The sequence below is a fragment of the Oncorhynchus masou genome, chromosome 24 (assembly GCF_036934945.1).
Source record: "Oncorhynchus masou masou isolate Uvic2021 chromosome 24, UVic_Omas_1.1, whole genome shotgun sequence".
Classification (NCBI taxonomy): Eukaryota; Metazoa; Chordata; class Actinopteri; order Salmoniformes; family Salmonidae; genus Oncorhynchus; species Oncorhynchus masou.
In genome coordinates, this window is record NC_088235.1 from 36,358,043 (window position 1) to 36,381,405 (window position 23,363).

Genomic DNA, 23,363 nt, shown 5'->3' on the forward strand with positions numbered 1-23,363 from the left:
TAAGTTTTTCAACTGATGTAGAACGCATTTGGCAGTTGTGATGAGTTTTTTGCCAAAAATAACTTGAGGTAATATTTGAACCAGGCTATAACCTGGACAGTGAGAATGATTAGCAGCTCCATGCTGCCATCTATCCCACTGAGGTGTAATAAATACTGGAGACTGTCTGCCCAAGATGTCTGCCTGTTGTTTTCAAGGTAACCTACTCATGTTCACATACACCAATCCATGGACCGTCTATATCCGGGTTGCATCCGGTTTATACGGACTAACATCAAATGTACACTTGATGTGCACAGGGATCAGCAACGACATCACGTTATCCAAAAACATGGCAGACATGTGGATGAATATAAAATGCTAATATCTTAGGCTATAAGTGCTAGAAAAAAAATCTCTATATGACCGTCTATGGAAATTGTCTTTCAGTTCAAACTGTAGTACCGAAGCAAAACTGTAGGAGCAGTCAAAACCGTTCTAGACCGGAACACCGGAACCCTGGCCCCTTGATCTATCCATGAATTTTGGTTTGGATAAGTTCTAATTGCCACAATGGGAACAACATTCTCTATGCACTTCCTGATTAAACCAGTCACTAAGTCAGTGTATATGTCGATACTATTCTCAGGAGGTGACCCTGAACATTTCCCAGTCCATGTGATCAAAACAATCTTGAAGGATAGATTCTGATTTGTCAGACCAAGTTTCTGCCTATAAGTGGGGAGGAGCAGAATGGAGGCATGATCTGATTTGTCAAAGGGAGGGCAGCGGAGGGCCTTGTAGCAAACCCAGAAGGGAGAATAGCAATGCCTAGCGAGTCCTCGATGCATTTGGCGGTTGTGGTACAACGGAGAGTTTTATGCACAAAAATAAATGTGAGGTAGTATTTGAACCAGGCTAGAATCTGGCCAGTGAGACAACAGCTCCATGTTAGCCACCATACACTGTCAACAAGATTCATCACCATTTACATAACTTATATTCACACCAAAATGTTAATTCCCTGAGCAGAAAAAAAGCATTTCCTGACATTATTAATGTTAGCATTTAAGCCTTCTGATACATTTTGAATGGCATTTCCAACATAAGGCCACATTATTGACCACTGCAAGAATAACAAACAGCACCCAAGTTCTTTCACCAGAAAAAGTGATTCTAGTACTCCGTGCAATTTGGGATGCAGGCTCTATTTTCAGACTCAAAACAGCGATAATCTCCATTTAGTCAGCACCCTTTAGTGGTGCAACTTGGGAAACACTAAATCAAGGGCTGATAACTACCAACAGCACAGAGACACACAGAGAAAGTTATTTCAAAGGTTTGGTTTTATTTGATAATACTGTTGTATATTTTTGTACATTGGCTGAACGTCCACAAGGGACTTACACAAAGCACTAAACACATGCATAGTCTGGTTGTCTTCACACTCCACCTACAAAACCCCATCAACCCTTCCCTACCAACTTAGCACGTGTACATCAAAGCATTGGATAAGGTAGAATAAATATGGTATTACCAAGGAATTGCCTTCTGAAAGAGAATGAGCACCATGTTTATTACATCCAATCCACTTTATATCTATACAAGGGTGAGATTCACAGGAGGTTGGTGGCACCTTAACTGGAGAGGATGGGCTCTTGGTAATGGCTGGGGCGGAATGACATCAAATAGTTTCCATGTGTTTGATGTCATTCCATTGACTCAGTTCCAGCCATTGTTATGAGCTGTCCTCAGTAGCCTCCACTGGTGAGATTCTTTCTCTCACATGCTCCCAGCGCAAGAAGACTTTCACCACTTTAAAGAGAACGACAGACTTGATGGGGGAACGCACACATAAAAAAAAAAGTTATAGATTTAACACTGGAAAACAAAAATGTACTGAAAATGGAAACTCCACTTTTAATTTGCACTTCTGTTATTCCATCATACTTTAAATCCAAATTAATATAATATAGCAATCTACTGAAATCTGAGGAGTATGTGCCTCAGACCTCAGAAGATGTATATGCATCTCAGACCTCAGAAGATGCCATTTCATTTCGATGTGGTTTCCTGAGAAGTTACACTTCCCCAGGCATTGTGAGATCTGATCACCTGCGCAATGCAACTGACTGCAGTTAAGATGACCTGGCTGTCTGGTTGAGTCCCATAAGACACCCCATTTCCTTTATAGTGCTACTTAATCCCACCCCCCTTCTCTCCAATTAGTAATTACAGTCTTGTCTCATCTCTGCAACTCTCGTATGGACTCGGGAGAGGCGAAGGTTGAGAGCCACGAGTCCTCAGAAACACAACCAAACCAAGCTGCACTGCTTCTTGACACAATGCACATCCAATCCAGAAGCACCAATGTGTCGAAGGAAACCGTACACCTGGTCAGTGTGCACTGCGCCCGGCCCGCCACAGGGGTCGCTGGTGCGTGAGACAGGGATATCCCTGCCGGCCAAACCCTCCCTCACCTGGACAACGCTGGGCCAATTGTGCACCACCCCATAGACCTCCCGGTCACGTCAGAGCCTGGGCTGGAACCCAGGATCTCTGGTGGCACAGCGATGCAGTGCCTTAGACCACGGTGCCACCCGGGAGTGCTACTTTTGACCAGGGCCCATATAGTGCACTATATAGGAATAGGGTGCCATTTGGGATACAGTCTGCCTGACTGCAGTACGATATTAAAAACACTAGAGAATCACATGGTTTGGTCTTTACTGGAATTCCTCTTCAAAGTGCAAATCTCGTTCTAGATCTAATGATGCAAATAACAAAACAAAAAAAAGTATATGCATAGGTTCTGTACAGCAATCTAGAGGGAGTGGGTGGAGACAGTGAGGAGGGGTGAGGGGGTTGTTGAGTCTAGAAGGGGCATCGAGGGGGGGGGGTGCAGGGGTAATATGTGATACCATAGGCATCCAGCTCTATCACATGCCATAGACTGGTCCGGTGAGACATGCATTCTAGAAGGTTCTTTTAAAATGTTGTTATTCCCATATGTCTGACTGGTCTGCTTTGGTTATTCAGACAAAATGAAATGCAACTTTTTATAAAAACTAAACACCTTTCTTACCAAATGTCTATTAGAACAAGCTGGGAAGTCCCGCCTCACCATCAATCTGATTGGTCCTAACAGCATGGTTATGAGAAGCAACAAATAGCGTTTGACTAGTTAAAAAGAATAAAGGCATCTTTGAATATGGCTTTGAAATCAAACAGAATGAGGAAACATAAGTAATGTTGAGCCATCATTGAATAGATATGGAGTCGTTGTAACCTGGGTAGTTTGACAGGGGTAGAGAGCGCACTACTTTTGACCTGGGCTCTGTTGCCATAACCAAGAAATTATCTGTCCTCCTGACGCCAGCCTCAGGGGGATGTGACATCATCACCACCACACGACCAGTAGACAGGTCTTGTGGCACTAAATAGCTCCACAAACATTCTGAGCCCCGTTCTAGCTCCTTCCCCTAGCCTCTAAACCTTCTGTGTTTTGCAGTCCTGAAGGAACTGGATGGGTGTAAGCAATTTGACAAATACCATTTAGGGGGCTAGGTGGAGCCATCACCATACTATCAACATATCCAGTCCCTTTAGATCTGCAAACACAAGGGGTAGTAGCTGGGAGTTGTTTTTGGACCAGTACATTATTAACCAAGCTCTCTTAAATCATTCAGCTTTGCCTCGTTATATTTTATATGTGTATCAAATTAATGTTGTCCTTTCATACAGAACTTATTTTCTCCCCTAATATTTCATGAAATGTTTAGAAACATTTTTCTTTAAATCAGGTTGTGCAGTGGGCAGCTGGAAGGGGGTAGGTGCAGAAAGTGACTAGGGGTCCTCGATGTCCAGGAACTCCTTCTTGGGCGGAGTCACACCGCGATACCAGGAACAGGAGCCATCGGCCCTCTTGACGCAGGTGTAGTGGTTAGCTTGGCGACCGTGCACCTGCTTCTCTATCATCAGGTCTGTCCACAGACACTCCTCTGGAGCAGAAATGGCACAGGGCAGGGAGGGGCAGCGCACAATCTACACAGAGAGCGAGACAGATACAGGTTAAAAGGACCAAGTACCTTACTGTAATTTATCTCCATTTTAAATGGGCAAAAATACAGTGGAAAGAAAAAGTATGTAAACCCTTTGGAATTACCTGGATTTATGCATACATTTGTCAATTTGATCTGATCTTCATCTTAGTCACAACAATAGACAAACAGTGTGCTTAAACTAATAAAAACAAATTGTATAAATTATGTATTCAATATAGACAAGAAAAATACATTCACAGTGTAGGTTGGAAAAAGTATGTGAACCTCTAGGCTAATGACTTCTCCAAAAGCTAAGTGAGTCAGCTAACCTGGAGTTCAAATCAATGAGACAAGATTGAAGATGTTGGTTAGAGCTTCCTTGCCATAAATAAATAAAAAACACCTTTTTTAAGTTAACTATTCACAAGAAGCATTGTCTGATGTGAACCATGTCTTGCACAAAAGAGATCTCAGAAGACCTAAGATTAAGAACTGTTGACTTGCATAAAGCTGGAAAGGGTTACAAAATTATCTCTAAAAGCCTTGCTGTTCATCAGTCCATGGAAAGACAAATTGTCTATAAATGGAGTAAGTTCAGCATTGTTGCTACTCTCCCTAGGAGTGGCCATCCTGCAAAGATAACTGCAAGAGCACAGCGCAGAATGCTCAATGAGATTGAGAAGAATCCTAGAGTGTCAGCTAAAGATTTACAGAAATCTCTGGAACATGCTAACATGATGCTAACATCATGCTAACAACATTTATTCCCAAATTTATCAAGACATTTTGCAGGAGAACTTTAGGCCATCTGTCCACTATTAGCTTAAGCAGACTGTCTATTGTTGTGACCGAGATGAAGATCAGATCAAATTTTATGACCAATTTATGCAGAAATCCAGGTAGTGCCAAAGGGTTCATATAGTTATTTGTGCCACTGTAGCTTTTTTAGCAAAAAAAAACTAAAAAAACTTGTTCTTAAGCAAGAATTTTGCTAAGTCAGAGTAGGGAGGGGAAAACTAAAAACTAGCTGTTATTATTGGCAGAGAGGTTTGTTACTGGTCTATTAACCAATTTGCACTGTAAAGCCAAAACTCCCACCCAAGTAAACCTGCTGATTAGAAGGCCCTCTAGATAATTGCTGGTTGAAAATACAAAAATCAGGAAATAACTGCTAAAAATGAAAAAAAAAAGTTGTACAACAGCTGATGAAACTAGGATAGAAAACACAGGGAAACAGAATGGACTGCACTAGGCCTTTAAGATTGGTTTTCCTAGCCATCTACCCCTTCCACATTACTGCTTGCTTCCCACCACCTCCCTCCCTACCTTGCAGTCACAGCCCATCTGATAGCGCTGAGTCAGACTCTTCTTCTGAGTGGGGCTCATGGACTCCCAGGGCGTTATGTAGTCACACAGCGTCACATGCATTTTCCCACCTGCTTCCACCTTGCCTACAGGGAGCAACAGAGGGAGAAAGAGAAGGAGGGTGAGAGCGAGGTGGGGGAAAAAAAGAGGGTGGGGTAAGGAGAAGGTTCTCTAAAACAGCAACAACTGATGTGGTTCTGAAACGTGATAAGTGAGTCACTGAAATCAGACAGCAGCTTCTTTTACTAGCCCCCCCCTATAGATCGGGTTAGACAGCGATAAGAAAATGGAGAAGAGGTGGTGAGGAGGGACGAGGGGTGAGTTGTTAGAATGCTTGTCGGACAGAAAATGGTTTTCACCATACTGAGGTCCGTCCGGAGTCCTAAAGAATCCAGAAGGAGGAAAACACTATCCTCAGCAGTTCCTGTTCTGGTGTTCCCTGTAATTAAGCTGAGTGTGTGTGTAGGGAAACCAGAGCGTGCATGATCTAATGCCCCTCTGTATGTCTACTCCAGTTGTGCTCACTCAGCACCATCTAGCATAGCCTCATCCCAGATCTGTTTGTGCCGTCTTGCCAATTCCTATGGCCATTGTAATACCAATAACCTTAAGAGTAGGCACGAGAACACAAACAGCTCTGGGATCAGACTACTTCTAGCACACAGCGGAGGGAGATTATTACGCCATGTCATCAGTGTGTGGTCAGGTCAGATGACTAGCCTTACCGGATATTAGGTACTCCTTCTTGCCGCTAGTATCCAAGGTAACACCACACACAGCAGAGACCGGTGAAGTGAAGATCGTCTCAATGTCCTGGTCAGGACCCTTAAACATCTACAACACAATAACAGGTAAGTGTTAGATGAACACAGGTCTTAGATCTAACAACCCCAGGTCAAGGGGGGGGGTTAGAGTTCATGGATGTATTCTCACCTTGATCTGCTTGACCTCATACTGGATCCTCTTGATGGGGTTCCCATAGATATCATTCCCAGTATCCACCTCCTTCTCCCCCACCACCTTCGCTCGGATCACTGCAGGGAGACAGAGATATGGGGTCAGAGGACATCAAGAATACACACACACACACACACACACACACACACACACACACACACACACACACACACAAAACAAAGCTTCTGTTTGAATACTTCCCTCAACAGTACAGCTCATTAACCACCTGCAGATGGAGCCCAGGCAGCCTAAGCAGCAGCTTGTAGTTCCTACATCAATAAACCCCAACACAGTGAGTCAAAACAACTTTGTTTTGACTGTTTCAGGTTGTGAACTAGCTGCCAGTACCATTCCACATCACGATTTGTTAGCACATATTGGCAGGGAGGGATGTGTGCTTCACTGAAACAAGGAAGTGATTGAGGCACATTATCAAGGAGAGAGAGCATGCAAGAGAGACAGGGACAGCAATAGCGAGAGAAAGAAATCAGAGGACACAATATAGGGACACTGAAGGATAGAGGACAGAAAGTGTGAACGAGCTGTAGTTCCTGTTTGTGTTTTAACGACCTCTCAGACTACATCATGCTTCAGCTATGGGAAGGGAATGGAAAATGAGCAATAACGTAAAATCACCAGAGGGAGAGAGAGAGAGAGAGAGAGACACTCCACAGGGGTGACTGCCATTGCTCTACACCCTTGGGTTCTCTTTATGGCATGGAACAGACAAATGCAGAGGGGTTCACTGCTCCCCCCGCTCTCTTTCGCATGCTTTTCTGCACATGTAACCACTTCAAGTTCATACACATGGCGCTGACTGAGGCTGATGCAAAACACACGCCAGCGGTGTACCTGGCTGGCTCCCTCTCCTGCATTCCAGGGAGTTTTTCCCCTCTTGTTTCCTGACCTCATTCAGGTCCAGAGGCTAATGAGCACTAAGGACCCTGGGTATACAACAGTGTAGAGAGAACTAGTGATACATTTTGGGGAGAAACCATCACATCGGGATATTATTTTTGACAAGATATCGTTTTGACAATGTGGCAATATTATTTTTGCGCTAGTTGGCTGCAGTATTTATGCATTTCCATCACTGATCCAAACTCGTTTGTGGCTCTCTTGTCCTTCTGCAGCAGACATACAGTGAGCAATTTGTTTGGACTATGGAATCGCAATACAGTCACAGTATTGAGTCACAATACATATAGAATCGTGAGAATAGCAATACATATTGTATCGGCACCTAAGTATCGTGATATCGTATCATGAGGTCCCTATCAATTCCCTGCCCTAGAGAGAACGCTCAGCTCAGGGTAAAAGTGTAGGGGCGGCAGGTAGCATAGCAGTTAAGAGCATTGGGCTAGTAACCGAAAGTACGCGGGTTCAAATCTCAGAGCTGACTAGGTGAAGAATCTGTCGATGTGCCCTTGAGCAAGGCACTCAAACCTCCTGTAAGTCACGCTGGATAAGAGCGTCTGCTAAAATGTAAAAGTGATTCAGGACTGCTGCTTGTTTAACGACTTTTGCAGGAAATATGTTGTTTTCATAAATAGGCACCATTTCCCCCGCTTGCGATTTCTTAACTAGGTCATAGGAGCACCCCGTGTTGAGTGCAGCAGAAACTCTAGGGTAGCAGAGAAAGCTAAGAGGTTAAAACACATCATAGCTATGCAGAGTTACTTATACATCCCAGCACTAAGCAATGTCTTTCCATGAAAACCATCCTGAGTTCACCCAACCCTCTCTCCCCATCAGGTTCTAGGGGGTGACATGGCCTCCCCCTTCCCAGCCCCTGCTGGAGCAGGCTGGGAAGTCCCCTGTCTTTCCCAGGGAATAAAGATGTAAAATTAGCTGTAAAATAAATCTGGTGCAATGAGTCACTTCCCAATGGTTGATTCAACATTGTTTCCGTGTCATTTCAATTAAATTACATTGAACCAAGGTAGAATAGTCATGTGTCCAGTGAGTTCTCACTTCGGAGTGATGCTTTTGTTGTACATTGTCCCGGTCCAAATAAGCGTAATAAATAAAATCTGCCTACAAGTTAGACATGGGAGCAGGGAGGTGTGTGTGACACCAGGGACACATGTTAATCACTTAGCTGTTAGTGCCACTACTCTGAATGTGTGTGGGCTGCAGAGGATACAGACTCAATGTTCTGTCAACTGGCGTAGTACACATCCTATCATACCATTTCCTCTGAATATGGACGGGAGCATAGCTTAAGCATATTCTTGGCCTCCCACTGCAGTCTAACTCATTTTGATGAGCTTGGTGGGACTGCTACACTAAGAGGTATGTACGTATGCTCAAAATGACCAGGACACAGAGGGATTCTGAAGAGGACTCAACACTTGAAAGTCAGATGATCACACCCTGTAAGTCAATAGTGTGTGTTTTTATTTAACTAGGCAAGTCAGTTAAGAACAAATTCTTATTTACAATGTCGGCCTACCCCGGCCAGACCCTAAACCAGACGACGCTGGGCCAATTGTGCGCCGCCATATGGTAGTTCCAATCACAGCCGGTTGTGATACAGCCTGGAATCAAACCAGGGTCTGTAGTGACACATCTAGCACTGAGATGCAGTGCCTTAGACCCCTGCACCACTCTGGAGATGTTTGAGAAAGATGATCATAGAGGGAATGGTCAGAAGGATGGGAGGAAGTTTGTGCTATTTCCATGGATACCATGCATATGTGAGAAGTCCTTAACTTTTTTTCCTTTTGTGTACCCAAAACTGACAGCCAGATGTTATAAGCTGCCAGATCAATGCATTAGAGAGAGAAAGAGATGCATACACTACAAAGTGTGTGTGTGTGTGTGTACTGTATGTCTGTACAGTAGTGTGTGCACAGCACCCAGCCAACTGGGCAGAGAAGTAATTTCAATGACTAGTTTTGATTTACACTGAAAAATATTTTTAAAACGCAACGTAAAGTGTTGGTTACATACGCATAAAAATATTATTTCGCTCAGATTTTATCCACAAATTTGATTACAATCAGGAGGCTGAAGAAATTTGGCTTGGCACCCAAAACGTTTACAGATACACAATTGAGAGCATCCTCTTGGGCTGTATCACCGCCTGGTAAGGCAACTGCACCGCCCCCAACCACAGGGCTCTCCAGAGGATGGTGCAGTCTGCCCAATGCATCACTGGGGACAAACTACCTGCCCTACAGCAACCAATGTCACAAGAAGACCAAAATGTTCAAGGACAACAACCTGAGCCACTGCCTGTTCCCCCCGCTATCATCCAGAAGGCAAGGTCAGTACAGGTGCATCAAAGCTGGGACCGAGAGACTGAAAAACAGCTTCTAGCTCAAGGCCATCAGACTGTTAAATAACCATCACAAGCATATTAGAGGCTGCTGCCTATACTTGAAATTACTGGCCACTTTAATGTTTACATATTTTGCATTACTCATCTCATATGTATATACTGTATCTTAGTCTATGCCACTCTGTCATTACTTGGCCAAATATTTATACATTCTTAATACACACAAAGTAAAGGAATTGTTAGATATTACTGCACTGTTGGAGCTAGAAAACAAGCATTTCGCCGCAATATCTGCTTAACACGTAATTTTATTGGTCACGTCTGTGTTAGTGAGAATTTCTCCTTTACCAAGATAAGTCATCCACCTGACACAGGTGTGGCATATCAAGAAGCTGATTAAACAGCATGATCATTACACAGGTGCACCTTGTGCTGGGGACAAGAAAAGGTCACTAAAAATGTGCAGTTGCCACAACACAATGTCACAAGTTGAGATTGTGCAATTGACATGCTGACTGCCAGAGACTTTGTTAGTGAATTGAATCTTCCATAAACCCCCTCCAACGTCGTTTTAGAGAATTTAGCAGTACATCCAAATGGCCTCACAACCGCAGACCACTTGTAACCACGCCAGCCCAGGACCGCCACATCCAGCTTCTTCACCTGCGGGATCGTCAGAGCCCAGTCACCCAGACAGCTGATGAAACCGTGGGTTTGCACAACCGAAGAATTTCTGCACTGTCAGAAATTGTCTCAGGGAAGCTCATCTGCTTGCTTGTCCTAACCAGGGTCTTGACCTGAATGCAATTTGATGTCGTAAATGACTGTCGCTTCATTTGGCAAATGCTCACCTTCGATGGCCATTGGCACACTGGAGACCCGTGCTCCTCATGGATGAATCACAGTTCAAATGTACATTTTAGTCATTTAGCAGACAATCATAATTGCTCTGGATGAGATTAAGTGCAGATTTGACCTAGTTGGCTCAGGAACTCAAAACAGCAACCTTTTGGTTACTGGCCCAACGCTCTTAACCGCTAGACTACCTGCATCAGGTATATGGAAGACAACATGTATGGCATCATATGGGCTAGCGGTTAGCCAATGTCAATATTGGTGGACAGAATGCACCATGGTGGCAGTGGGGTTATGTAAGGGGCAGGTATAAGCTACGGACAATGAACACAATAGCATTTTAGTCGATGGCAATTTGAACGCACAGAGATATCATGACGAGATCCTGAGGCCCATTGGTTTGCCATTCATCCTCTGCCGTCACCTCAAGTTTCAGCATAATGCACAGCCCCATTTCGCAAGGATCTATAGACAATTCCTGGAAGCTAAAAATGTCCCAGTTCTTCCATGGCCTGCATAATTACCAGACACATCACCCATTGAGCAGGTTTGGGATGCTTTGGATCAACGTGTACAAGTGTGTTCCAGTTCCCGCCAATATCCATCAACTTCGCACAGCCATTGAAGAGTTCTACAACATTCCACAGCCCAAAATCAACAGCTTGATCAAGAAGGAGATGTGTCATGCTGCATGAGGCAAATGGTGGTCACACCAGATACAGACTTGCTTTCTGATCCACACCCCTACCTTAAGGTATCTGTATTCCCAGTCATGTGACATCCATAGATTAGGGCCTAATGAACTCAAATTGACTGATTTATATGAACTGTAACTCTGTAAAAATCTCTGGCATTGTTACATGTTGACTTCATATTTTTGATCAGTGTACATTTGGTTAAGTTGTCAACTAACTTGAATTCAACAAATATCACCATGTCAACAAAAAAAAAAATATGCAATTCCCTTATGTTGATGACTTCTTGAAACTCCAATCTTTATCACGTTGATTCAACGTTGTATTTATTTTTGTTGCTGAAGTGACGTGGAAACAACTTTGACAACCAGTTTTCCCCAGCAGAAACTCTTTGAAGTGGTCTGTGTGTCTGTTGCTGTCCCACTGCATTAGTCTGGTGCGGAGCGGGAAAACCCCAGGAACATTCCTGTCATTCCTCGCAGCTACACCCCTCACAGGAAGGAGGGAAAGAAGAAAGGAGGATAGAAAGAGAGAAAGAGCAAGAGAGGACTTGTGTGAGACTGTAGTTCTTCGAGGGACTCCAAAGCAGAATGTATACTACCCTACTTAGTCCATCTTATCCTCCCTTGCTCGCTCTTTATGTCTTCCTCTCATCCTGCTGTGCCACGTCCACAAACCAGGCAATACTCCTAGCCCCACAGCAGACGCTGAAGCACTGTAAACTCACAGGGGACTGTGTGCAGTGTTTCCCCTGTATTATTTTAGCAGCAGCTCACCACCACTGCTAAATTGTTGCTGCCACACACAAAAAACCCCACAAAAGTATGTGGACACCTGCAAAAACATCTTATTCCAAAAATCATGGGCATTAATATGAGGTTTGTCCCCCCTTTTGCTGCCATTACAACCTCCACTCTTCTGGGAAGGTTTTCCACTAGATGTTGGAACATTGCTGCAGGGACTGGCTTCCATTCGGCCACAAGAGCATTAGTGAAGTCAGGCACTGATGTTGGGCGATCTGGTGTTCCAATTCATCCCAAAGGAGTTCAATGGGGTTGAGGTCATGGCTTCTGTGCAGGCAAGTCAAGTTCTTCCACACCGATCTCGACAAACCATTTGTATGGACCTCGGTTTGAGCACGGGTGCATTGTAATGCTGAAACCGGAAAAGGCCTTCCCCAAACTGTTGCCACAAAGTTGGAAGCACAGAATAGTCTAGAATGTCATTGTATGCTTTATCATTAAGTGTTCTGTCAATGCTCCAGTCCAATGGCAGCGAGCTTTACGCCACTCCAGCCAACGCTTGGCATTGATTTTAGGCTTGTGTGCAGCTGCTAGGCCATGGAAACGGATGGAAATTTCATGAAGATCCCGATGAACAGTTCTTGTGCTGACATTACTTCCAGAGACAGTTTGGAACTTGGTAGTGAGTGTGACAACCGAGGACAGACAGACACTTTTATGTGCTTCAGCACTCGGCAGTCCCGTTCTGTGAGCTTGTGGCCTACCACATCGCGGCTGAGCCGTTGTTGCTCTAAGACGTTTCCACTTCACAATAACAGCACTTAGTTGACCGTGGCAGCTCTAGCAGAGCTTGAGATGCGTGAATGTATGTGTGCGCACAGAGTCAAAGTTGACACACCTAATCTTTCAGAGTTTTTAAATTTGACTATTTTCTACATCAAAACTAAGAAACACATATGGAATCATGTAGTAACCAAAAAAAATAAAAAAGATTCAAACAAAATATATTTTATTTTGCTTTTCTTCAAAGTAGCCAACTTTTGCCTTGACAGCTTTGCACTCTTGGCATTCTCTCAACCAGCTTCTCCTGGAATGCTTTTCCAACAGTCTTGAAGGAGTTCCCACATATGCGGAGCACTTGTTGGCTGCTTTTCCTTCACTCTGCAGTCCAACTCATCCCAAACCATCTCAAATTGGGTTGAGGTCAGGTAATTGTGGAGGCCAGGTCATCTGATGCAGCACTCCATCACTCTCCTTGGTGAAATAGCCCTTACACAACCTGGAGGTGTGTTGGGTCATTGCCTGTTGAAAAACAAATGATAGTCCCACTAAGCGCAAACCATCACACCTCCTTCATGCGTCATGGTGGGAACCACACCTGGGGAGATCATCCGTTCACCTACTCAGCGTCTCAAAGACAGGGCAGTTGGAACCAAAAAAAAAAAAAAAAATCAATTTGGCCTCATCAGACCAAAGGGCAGAGTTCCACCGGTCTAATGTCCATTGCTGATATTTCTTGGCACAAGCAAGTATTCTTATTTATGTCCTTTAGTAGGGGTTTCATTGCAGCACATTGACCATGAAGGCCTGATTCACGCAGTCTCTTCTGAAATGTTAATGTTGACATGTGTCTGTTACTTGAACTCTGTGAAGCATTTATTTGGGCTGCAACTTGAGGCTGGTAACTAATGAACTTCTCTGCAGCAGAAGTAACTCTGGGTTATCCTTGCCTATTGCGGTCCTCATGAGAGCCGGTTTCATCATAGGGCTTGATGGTTTGAGCAACTACCCTTGAAGAAATGTTCAAAGTTTCTCCCAGACTGACCTTCATGTCTTAAAGCAATGATGGACTGTAATTTCTCTTTGCTTATTTGAACTGTTCCATAATAATGGACGGTCTTCTACCAAATAGGGCCATCTTCTGTATACCACCCCTACCTTGTCACAACAAAAAAACTGATTGGCTGAAATGCATTAAGGAAAGAAATTACACAAATTAAACAAGGCACACCTGTTAATTGAAATGCATTCCAGGTGACTACCTCATGAAGTGGGTTGAGAGAATGCAAAGGGTGCAAAGCTGTCATCAAGCCAAAATGTGGCTACTTTTAAGAGTCTCAAATATATTTAGATTTGTTTAACACTTTTTTGGTTACTACATGATTCCATATGTGTTATTTACTAGTTTTGATGTACTCACTATTTTCCACATTGTATAATGATAGTAAAAAAATAAAGAAAAATCATTGAATGGAGTAGGTGAGGCCAAACTTGACTGATATACTAATATATAAGTAAAAACATAAATAATTTGTTTAATATAACTTTTTGGGATGGAAAAACACTTTATACTCACTTTATGAGTATAACCAGACAAAGTTTGTAGAAATTATAAAAAACAAAAGGTCAATCATTCAATCTTCGATAACTTGAAATCACACCAGAAAAAGCTCAAGCAATGAAACCAATTGATTTTGTTTGAGCATAAGAACACAGAATTAGCCATGGCAAAATGTGTAGAATTGCAGAAAAGTAGCCCCTTTGATCCAGAAAAAAAAACCTTGCTTATTTCTAATAACACACCTACCTGATAATATTGTGCCATGTACAGGCTAAGAGCCTTAATCATTTTTTTTGCCAATATTGGGCCAGGATTATAGATAGTTGGTGTTGGCATCATTCATTTTCATTCACTGGAGTAAAAAAAAACAAAAAAAAACAAAACAGAAATTAGCTTCTCACAGTTCTACAAAAAAAAAAAAAATTCCAGGGGCATGTCACACTCTTTGCCACCACAAGCAAAAAAATCTAGGGGAAACAATGGCATGCATGTGTCACCTCTGCATTACTATCAGACCCTGTCCAATATGTCTGCAGAATTCTCAGGTAGAGACAATGCAAGCCTTCAAATCTCTCAAGCAAAGTTGATAATCATCTCCTGCTTACATTTGAGGTTGGAAATTGGTCAATCAATTCTCATCAGTCAACAGCCAGTGTGAAAAAGAAGGGTGGTTCCATGTCATTTCAGCAAACCATGACACCAACCATCTCAGATTGTTATGATTTTTTTTTTTTTTAATTTAAACACATAAAAATGTTTCCTTATGCTTGTTTTAATATCATTTGCTGAGACATCAAGCAGATTGATTGGACACAAATTGGAAATTTAAATTATTTAACATAATCAATAAATATAGTACCTAACATCCGATTTGGAACAAACTTTTTCTAATAATGAGTAAGACCCTGAAGAACTGACCAACTCTGCCACCAGTGTAGTGACTTTAGGAAAACAGACAGAACTGGCAAGCACACCATAAAGGACCAGACTTCTTGACGGAGGCTATAGTAATGACGCAACAACAGAAGGTACACGTGAGGGCGTAGCCTGTCAATCACTTACCAACGTCCGCGTTACAGAAAGCCTGTTGCGGATGCACGGGTGCACAGCTGCAAGCTTCCACGAGCTCCTCTGCCCGCCACAAAATCAGTACGGTCAGCGTACAGAGGACGCCGTTAATTGACAACGCCATTTTCTCCCGCGTTGTTTACCTTCCTTTGAAATGCGGGGGCGGGGGGGGGGGGGGGAAGTGTCCCTATTGAGAGTGAAATCCGTTGAGCGCTGTCTGTGTGCGTAGGCGATCTGTGTGTCAGTACAACTACAATGAGTGTGTTGCTCCGAGACCAATGACAAGATTAACGGAAGAAGACCGCAGGTCCTGGGTCCCCACACGTAGTTTAGCAGTTCTGAGCAGGAGGAAACGAAAATCCACCTTCAGAACGTCGTGAAGGAACCGCTGATGCACTGTCGAACAGTGCGACCGTTCACTGGAGTCTGTTGCTCTTCCTTTCGGGATCGGATGAGTTTTAAAGGATGCTGCATGTTGGACTCCTCCCTCCTCGGTAACGATTCGTCCTGCGGTTGGCGCTGAAGCCCTACGTTCAAAGTTTTCCTCTTCTCATATTCTCCTCTCTTCTGAATCACATCCCTCTTCTCCGTCTGTAGTTGCTGCTGACGTTATCAGCATATTCAGAGAGAGTGAGAACATTATAAATACCACCTATATTTATCTGTTTATTTACAGTGAAAATATTCATACCCCTTGACTTATTCCACATTTTGATACATTTTTTGTTATCTCACCCATCAACCCACAACACCCGATAATGACAAAGTATTATTATTATTTTTTTACATTTTAGCAAATTTATTGAAAATGAAATACATAAATATCTAATTTACAGAACTATTCTCACCCCTGAGTCAATACAAGTCAGAATCATATTTGCTAATGATTACAGCTGAGTCTTTCTGGGTACATCTAAGAGCTTTAGACACCTGGATTGTACAATATTTGCACATTATTATTTTGAGTTGGTTGTTGCTCATTGCTAGGCAGCCATTTTCAAGTATTTCCATATATTTTCAAGACAATTTTAGTCCAAACTGTAACTAGGCCACTCAGGAACATTCAATGTCATCTTGGTAAGCAACTCCAGTGTATATTTGGCCTTGTGCTTTAGGTTAGTGTCCTGCTGAAAGGTGAATTTGTCTCCCAGTTACTGTTGGAAAGCAGACTGAATCAGGATTTCCTCTGGGAGTGTGCTTAGCTCTATTCCATTTCTTTTTAACCTAAAAAACTCCCTAGTCCTTGCCGATGACAAGCATACCCATAACATGATGCAGCCACCACCATGCTTGAAAATATGAAGAGCAGTACTCAGTGATGTGTTGTTGATTTTGCCCCAAACATAACACTTTGTTTTCAGGACATAAAGTTAATTTCCTTGCCACATATTTTGCAGTGTTTTAGTGCCTTATTGCAAACCGGGATGCATGTTTTGGAATATTTGTATTCTGTACAGGCTTCCTTCTTTTCAATCCGTAATTTACGTTAGTATTGTGGATCAACTGCAATGTTGTTTATCCATCCTCACTTTTCTCCTATCACAGCCATTAAACTCTGTAACTGTTTAAAAGTTACCATTAGCCTCATGGTAAAATCCCGGGCGGTTCCCTTCCTCTCCAGCAACTCAGTTCGGAAAGAGGCCTGTATCTTTGTAGTGACTGGATGTATTGATACACCATCCAAAGTGTAATTAATAACTTCACCATGCTCAAAGGGATATTCAATGTCTGTTTTTAATTTTTATCCATCTATAAATAGGTGCCTGTCATTGTGAGGCATTGGAAAACCTCCCTGGTCTTTGTTTTTGATTCTGTGTTTGAAATTCACTGCTCGACTGAGGGACCTTACAGATAATTGTATGTTGCACACAGAGTGAGTCCATGCATCTTATTATTTGACTTGTTAATCAAAGTTTTACTCCTTAACTTATTTAGGCTTGCCATAACAAAGGGGAGAATACTTATTGACTCAAAACATTTAAGCTTTTCATTTTTTATTAATTTGTAAACATTTCTAAAAAACAAATTCCACTCTGACATTATGGTGTATTGTGTGTAGACCAGTGACACACCATCTCAAGTTAATCATGAAGGCCTGATTCACACAGTCTCCTCTGAACAGTTGATGTTGAGATGTGTCTGTTACTTAAACTATGTGAAGCATTTATTTGGGCTGCAATTTCTGAGGCTGGTAACTATAATGAACTTATCCTCTGCAGCAGAGGTAACTCTGGGTCTTCCTTTCCTGTGGTGGTCCTCATGAGATCCAGTTTCATCCGTAGTGCTTGATGTTTTTAATTATTATTATTTTTCCGACTGTAACAAGGGGTGTGAATACTTTCTTAAGGCAATGTATCTTCCCCCACTATTCGTACTATAACTATTTGCACATTGGTAAAACACTGTACATAGCTGATAATACACTGAACAAAAATATAAACACAACATGCAACAATTTCAAAGATTTTATATGAGTTACAGTTCATATAAGGACATCTGTCAATTGAAATAAATTCATTAGGCTCTAATCTATGGAATACAGATATGCATCTGTTGGTCACAGATACCTTAAGAAAAAGGTAGGGTTGTTGATCAAAAAAACAGTCAGTATCTAGTGTGACCACCACTTTGCGAAGTTCCTGGATATTGGCGGAAACTGGAACACGCTGTCGTACACATTGATTAAGAGCATCCCAAACATGGTCAATGGGTGACATGTCTGGTGAAGTATGCAGGCCATGGAAGAACTGGGACATCTTCAGCTTACAGGAATTATGTACAGATCATTGCGAAATGGGGCCATACATTATCATGCTGAAACATAAGGTGATGGTGGTGGATGAATGGCACGACAATGGGCTTCAGGATCTCGTCAGGGTATCTGCATTCAAATTTCCATCGATAAAATTGTTTCATTGTCCATAGCTTTTGCCTGCCCATACCATAACCCCACCAAGGAGAAATGCTCACTAACTGGGATGTAAACCAATTTGTGCACTAAATTTGAGAGAAATAAGCCTTTTGCGTGCATGGAACATTTCTGTGTTCTTTTATTTCAGCTCATGAAACATGGGACCAACACTTTACGTGTTGCGTTTCTATTTTTCAGTATAAAACACTTGAAATGTTTTTATCTTTTTGAAACCTTGTTTACTGTTAATTTCTAATAGCTTTTTGTTGATGTTGTTTTTGTTTATTGTTTATTTGCTTTGGCAATGTATACATACTGTATGTTTCCCATGCCAATAAGGCAAATTTGAATTGAACGAGAGAGAGAGACCCTCTGAAAGGTCAGAACAGTAAGGGTTTTTCTTTTGACCCCACTGTGCGCTTTGCCAGACCTGATAGAGGTCAAGAGGTCAGGATTTACATCAGGCTTTCGACACTGCGGCTGTTGGTCACCAGAGTTAGGATTTAACGACCGACAGTTGACCGTTAAAACAGAATATGTTGACGTACATCTATGACAACAGTTGAATGTATGGGGACACCTCTGGAAGTGACACACAAGACATAGTATGACAGACAGTTTAGAAGTACAAATATGTGTCACTGTCACCATGGAAACCTCAACAGGGCTGAGTCAACCCAATCCAGACAAATAACCTTCTAACCCTGCAGAACTTATCTTTCCCCCTTTTAAAAACGCACACAAGTACATACACACACATTTTTTACACACACACAAGTGCTGCTGTATAACAATGCAGTATAGTGGCTTGACTATCTGGATGCCTCTGTTGGTGTCGCTGATGTGCAGGGTGTGTGTATGTATGTCTTTGTTTGTGCGTGTGTGTTTGTCAGAAAGAGAGAGAGAGCAGGGAGGATAAATGTACTTTAATGGCTGTGGTGATCGACTCAACTGGGAAACTATGCAGAGAATGTGCAGTGTGTGCCCAGAACTGGTGGTTTAGTCATCTTTCTGCTCTCATCTCACTATGAAATGACCCCAAAACAAGATGTCTGCTCAGTAGTCAGTGATCATAGTTCATTTGTAAGCACCAACTCTATCAGCACAGGCAATTAACCGTCATGATAATAATGTGTGTGTGTGTGTGTGTGTGTGTGTGTGTGTGTGTGTGTGTGCATGCGAGTGAGTGAATCAAAGCTAGATTCCGGTCTGACAGCAAAAGTGGATGTTCCATGTCTCAAGCAAGGCTCATCACGTGAGGCTGCAACACTACTTCTAACACTTCTGCTTTCTGATGATAGGATGTTAGGGGGTGAGGAAATGCAGATAATATACAGAAGCTGTGCCCAGAAGAGATGTGTAGCAATACCAGGGCACGACAATTGTGAAAGTTACAGCTTAGTTGGTACACACATACACATGCATTTGCTCACGTACACAGCTTCTCAAACACGCACAGGTAATCACACACAGACGCAACCCCCATTGCTGTTTTGCTCAGTCCATGGTGAGATTTTACAACCACTTTAGTTACCGAAATGTATGAATCGTAAATGTAAATAAGGTTGTTTTATGAATGTTGAGGACAAAGCTTTTGTCACTTGAAGCAATAGCACCACCGTGTGGCAGACAAGACGGAGAGCAAAACATTTGGCTAAAAAATACCTGGCAACCAGAGGGCTGGAAAGCCATTTCAATGAGTTACACAGCTGACTTTAAAAAGTAACCAGAAATAACTATTGATTTGTAGCCTTTCGAGTGGCATAGCAGTCTAAGGCACTGCATAAGGCACTGAGTCGTCACTGCAGACCCAGGTGACCGGGAGTCCCATAGGGTGGCGCACAATTGCCCCAGCATCATCTGGGTTAGGAGAGGGTTTGGCCGGGGGAGGCTTTAATTGGCTTATTGGGCTCTAGCAACTCCTTGTGTCATGCTGGGCACCTGCAGGCTGATCTCAGTAGTCAGTTGAATGTTGTTTCCTCCAATACAATGTTGCAGCTGGCTTCTGGCTTCTGGTTAAGCTGTTAAGAAGTGCGTTTAGGTGGGTCATGTTTTGGAGGACACATGACTCGACCTTCGCCTCTCCCGAGCCCATTGGGGAGTTGCAGCGACAAGACAAGATAGTAATTGGATATCACGAAAAAGTAGTTATGTTTGAATATTTAGATTGTTAGCTGGTTAAGAACTTGATCCTACTTTGTAATATACCCCTCAGGCCAGTGTATAAAACCCTCTGGGTTTAGAGTCGTGTTATCCACCAGAGAGATGAAGACTTCGAGAAATAAGGTTATTACAGTTGAAGTTGGAAGTTTACATACACCTTAGCCAAATACATTTAAACTCAGTTTTTCACAACATTTAACAGTATTCCTGACATTTAAACCTAGTAAAATTTCCCTGTATGAGATCAGTTAGGATCACCACTTTATTTTAATTATGCAAAATGTCAGAATAATAGTAGAGAGAATTATTTATTTCAGCTTTCATTTCTTTCATCACTTTCCCAGTGGGTCAGAAGTTTACATGCACTCAATTAGTATTTGGTAGCATTGTCTTTACATTGTTTAACTTGGGTCAAACAATTTGGGTGGCCTACCACAAGCTTCCCACAATAAGTTGGGTGAATTTTGGCCCATTCCTCCTGACAGAGCTGGTGTAACTGAGTCAGGTTTTTGGCCTCTTTGCTCGCACACACTTTTTCAGTTTTGCCCACAAATTTTCTATATGATTGAGGTCAAGGCTTTGTGATGGCCACTCCAAAACCTTGACTTTGTTCTCCTTAAACCATTTTGCCACAACTTTGGAAGTATGCTTGGGGTCATTGTCCATTTGGAAGACCCATTTGCGACCAAGATTTAACTTCCTGACTGAAGTCTTGAGATGTTGCTTCAATATATCCACATCATTTTCATGATGCCATCTCTTTTGTGAAGTGCACCAGTCTCTCCCGCAGCAAAGCACCCCCACAACATGATGCTGCCACCCCCGTGCTTCACGGTTGGGATGGTGTTCTTCGGCTTGCAAGCCTCCCCCTTTTCCTCTGAACATAACAATGGTCATTATGGTCAAACAGTTTAATTTTTGTTTAATCAGACCAGAGGACATTTCTCCAAAAAGTACGATATTTTTCCCCATGTTCAATTGCAAACCGTAGTCTGGCTTTTTTATTGCAGTTTTGGAGCAGTGGCTTCTTCCTTACTGAGCGGCCTTTCAGGTTATGTCGATATAGGACTCGTTGTACTGTCGATTTTGTACGTTTCCTCCAGCAACTTCACAAGGTCCTTTGCTGTTGTTCTGGAATTGATTTGCACTTTTCGCACCAAAGTACGTTCATCTCTAGGAGACAGAACATCATCTCCTTCCTGAGCGGTATGATGGCTGCGTGGTCCCATGGTGTTTATACTTGCATACTATTGTTTGTACAGATGGACGTGGTACCTTCAGGCGTTTGGAAATTGCTCCCAAGGATGAACCAGACTTGTGGAGGTCTACAATTCTTGGCTGATTTTTTTCCGATTTTTCCATGATGTCAAGCAAAGAGTAGGTCTTGAAATACATCCACAGGTACACCTCCAATTAACTCAAATTATGTCAATTAGCCTATCAGAAGCTTCTAAAGCCATGACATTTTCTGGAATTCTCCAAGCTGTTTAAAGGCACAGCCAACTTAGTGTATGTAAACTTCTGACCCACTGGAAATGTGATACAGTGAATTATAAGTGAAAAAATCTGTCTGCAAAAATTATTTAAAAAATTACTTGTGTCATGCACAAAGTTGATGTCTTAACCGACTTGCCAAAACTATGGTTTGTTAACAAGAAATTTGCAGAGTGGTTGAAAAACAAGTTTTAGCCTCCCGGGTGGTGTAGTGGTTAAGGGTGCTGTGCTGCAGCGCCAGCTGTGCCACCAGAGACTCTGGGTTCGCGCCCAGGCTCTGTCGATTCTGGCCGCGCCCGGGAGGTCCGTGGGGGGGACGCACAATTGGCCTAGCGTCGTCCGGGTTAGAGAGGGTTTGGCCGGTAGGGAAATCCTTGTCTCATCGCGCACCAGCGACTCCTGTGGCGGGCCGGGCGCAGTGTGTGCTAACCAAGGTTGCCAGGTGCACAGTGTTTCCTCCGACACATTGGTGCGGCTGGCTTCCGGGTTGGATGGCGCTGTGTTAATAAGCAGTGCGGCTTGGTTGGGTTGTGTATCGGAGGACGCATGACTTTCAACCTTCGTCTCTCCCGAGCCCATACGGGAGTTGTAGCGATGAGACAAGATAGTAGCTACTAAACAATTGGATACCACAAAATTGGGGAGAAAAAGGGGTCAAATTCAACAACAAAAAAAAGAGAAAAAAAGAAACTTGTTTTAATGATTCCAACCTAAGTGTATATAAACTTCCAACTTCCAACTGTATAGCCATAGTATGATTTGAACAGCAACACAACATCTGCAATGCACACAGGTTAATTAAACATGCACAGGTAATCACAGACACACACACACACGCACACACACAAAGGATGGCACCTCTCAGTTGGTGGGGAATTTGATTTCTATAGGAGGACCCGTTTTTTTCACGGGGCCTCCTGTGTGAACACGCTTGCACATGCACACATTTTGTTAATGGGTATTATAATAAAGACCTGTGAGTTTCAAATTTGGGGAAGCTTACAATTTATCCTACAATTTCCACCTATCTGCGTGTTTGTTATGATTAACTATTCACCCCCCAAAGCCAATACTTTGTAGAGCCACCATTTGCAGCAATTACAGCTGCAAGTCTCTTGGGATATGTCTCTATAAGCTTGGCACATCTAGCCACTGGGATTTTTGCCCATTCTTCAAGGCCGAACTGCTCCAGCTCCTTCAAGTTGGATGGGTTCCGCTGGTGTACAGCAATCTTTAAGTCATACCAAAGATTCTCAACTGGGATTGAGGTCTGGGCTTTGACTAGGCCATTCCAAGACATTTACGTATGCCCCCTTAAACCACTTGAGTGTTGCTTTAGCAGTATGCTTAGGGTCAATGTCCTGAAGGTGAACCTCCGTCCCAGTCTCAAATCTCTTGAAGACTGAAACAGGTTTCCCTCAAGAATTTCCCCGTATTTAGGGCCGTCCATCATTCCTTAAATT

The 23,363-nt window shown here is 42.8% G+C and overlaps 1 protein-coding gene across 1 annotated transcript; it reads right to left on the reverse strand.

The window, feature by feature from the left end:
- Positions 1-1,307: 1,307 nt before the first annotated feature.
- Positions 1,308-15,819, reverse strand: timp2a (TIMP metallopeptidase inhibitor 2a). The gene is made up of 5 exons (XM_064933776.1): positions 15,327-15,819; positions 6,321-6,421; positions 6,113-6,221; positions 5,349-5,473; positions 1,308-4,023 (listed from the first exon to the last, which is right to left on the reverse strand). The coding sequence occupies exons 1-5, from the start codon at positions 15,454-15,456 to the stop codon at positions 3,826-3,828; spliced, it is 663 nt and encodes a 220-aa protein (XP_064789848.1). The 5' UTR covers positions 15,457-15,819; the 3' UTR covers positions 1,308-3,825.
- Between the last annotated feature and the right edge of the window lie 7,544 nt (positions 15,820-23,363).

Excerpts from the sequence above, each read along its gene's own strand:
- timp2a (XM_064933776.1), bottom strand. The coding sequence starts at position 15,456 with ATGGCGTTGTCAATTAACGGCGTCCTCTGTACGCTGACCGTACTGATT. Across the intron at positions 6,222-6,320 it reads ATGAGGTCAAGCAGATCAAG|ATGTTTAAGGGTCCTGACCA; the intron begins GTGAGAATACAT and ends ATTGTGTTGTAG. Across the intron at positions 5,474-6,112 it reads GAAGGAGTACCTAATATCCG|GCAAGGTGGAAGCAGGTGGG; the intron begins GTAAGGCTAGTC and ends TGCTCCCTGTAG.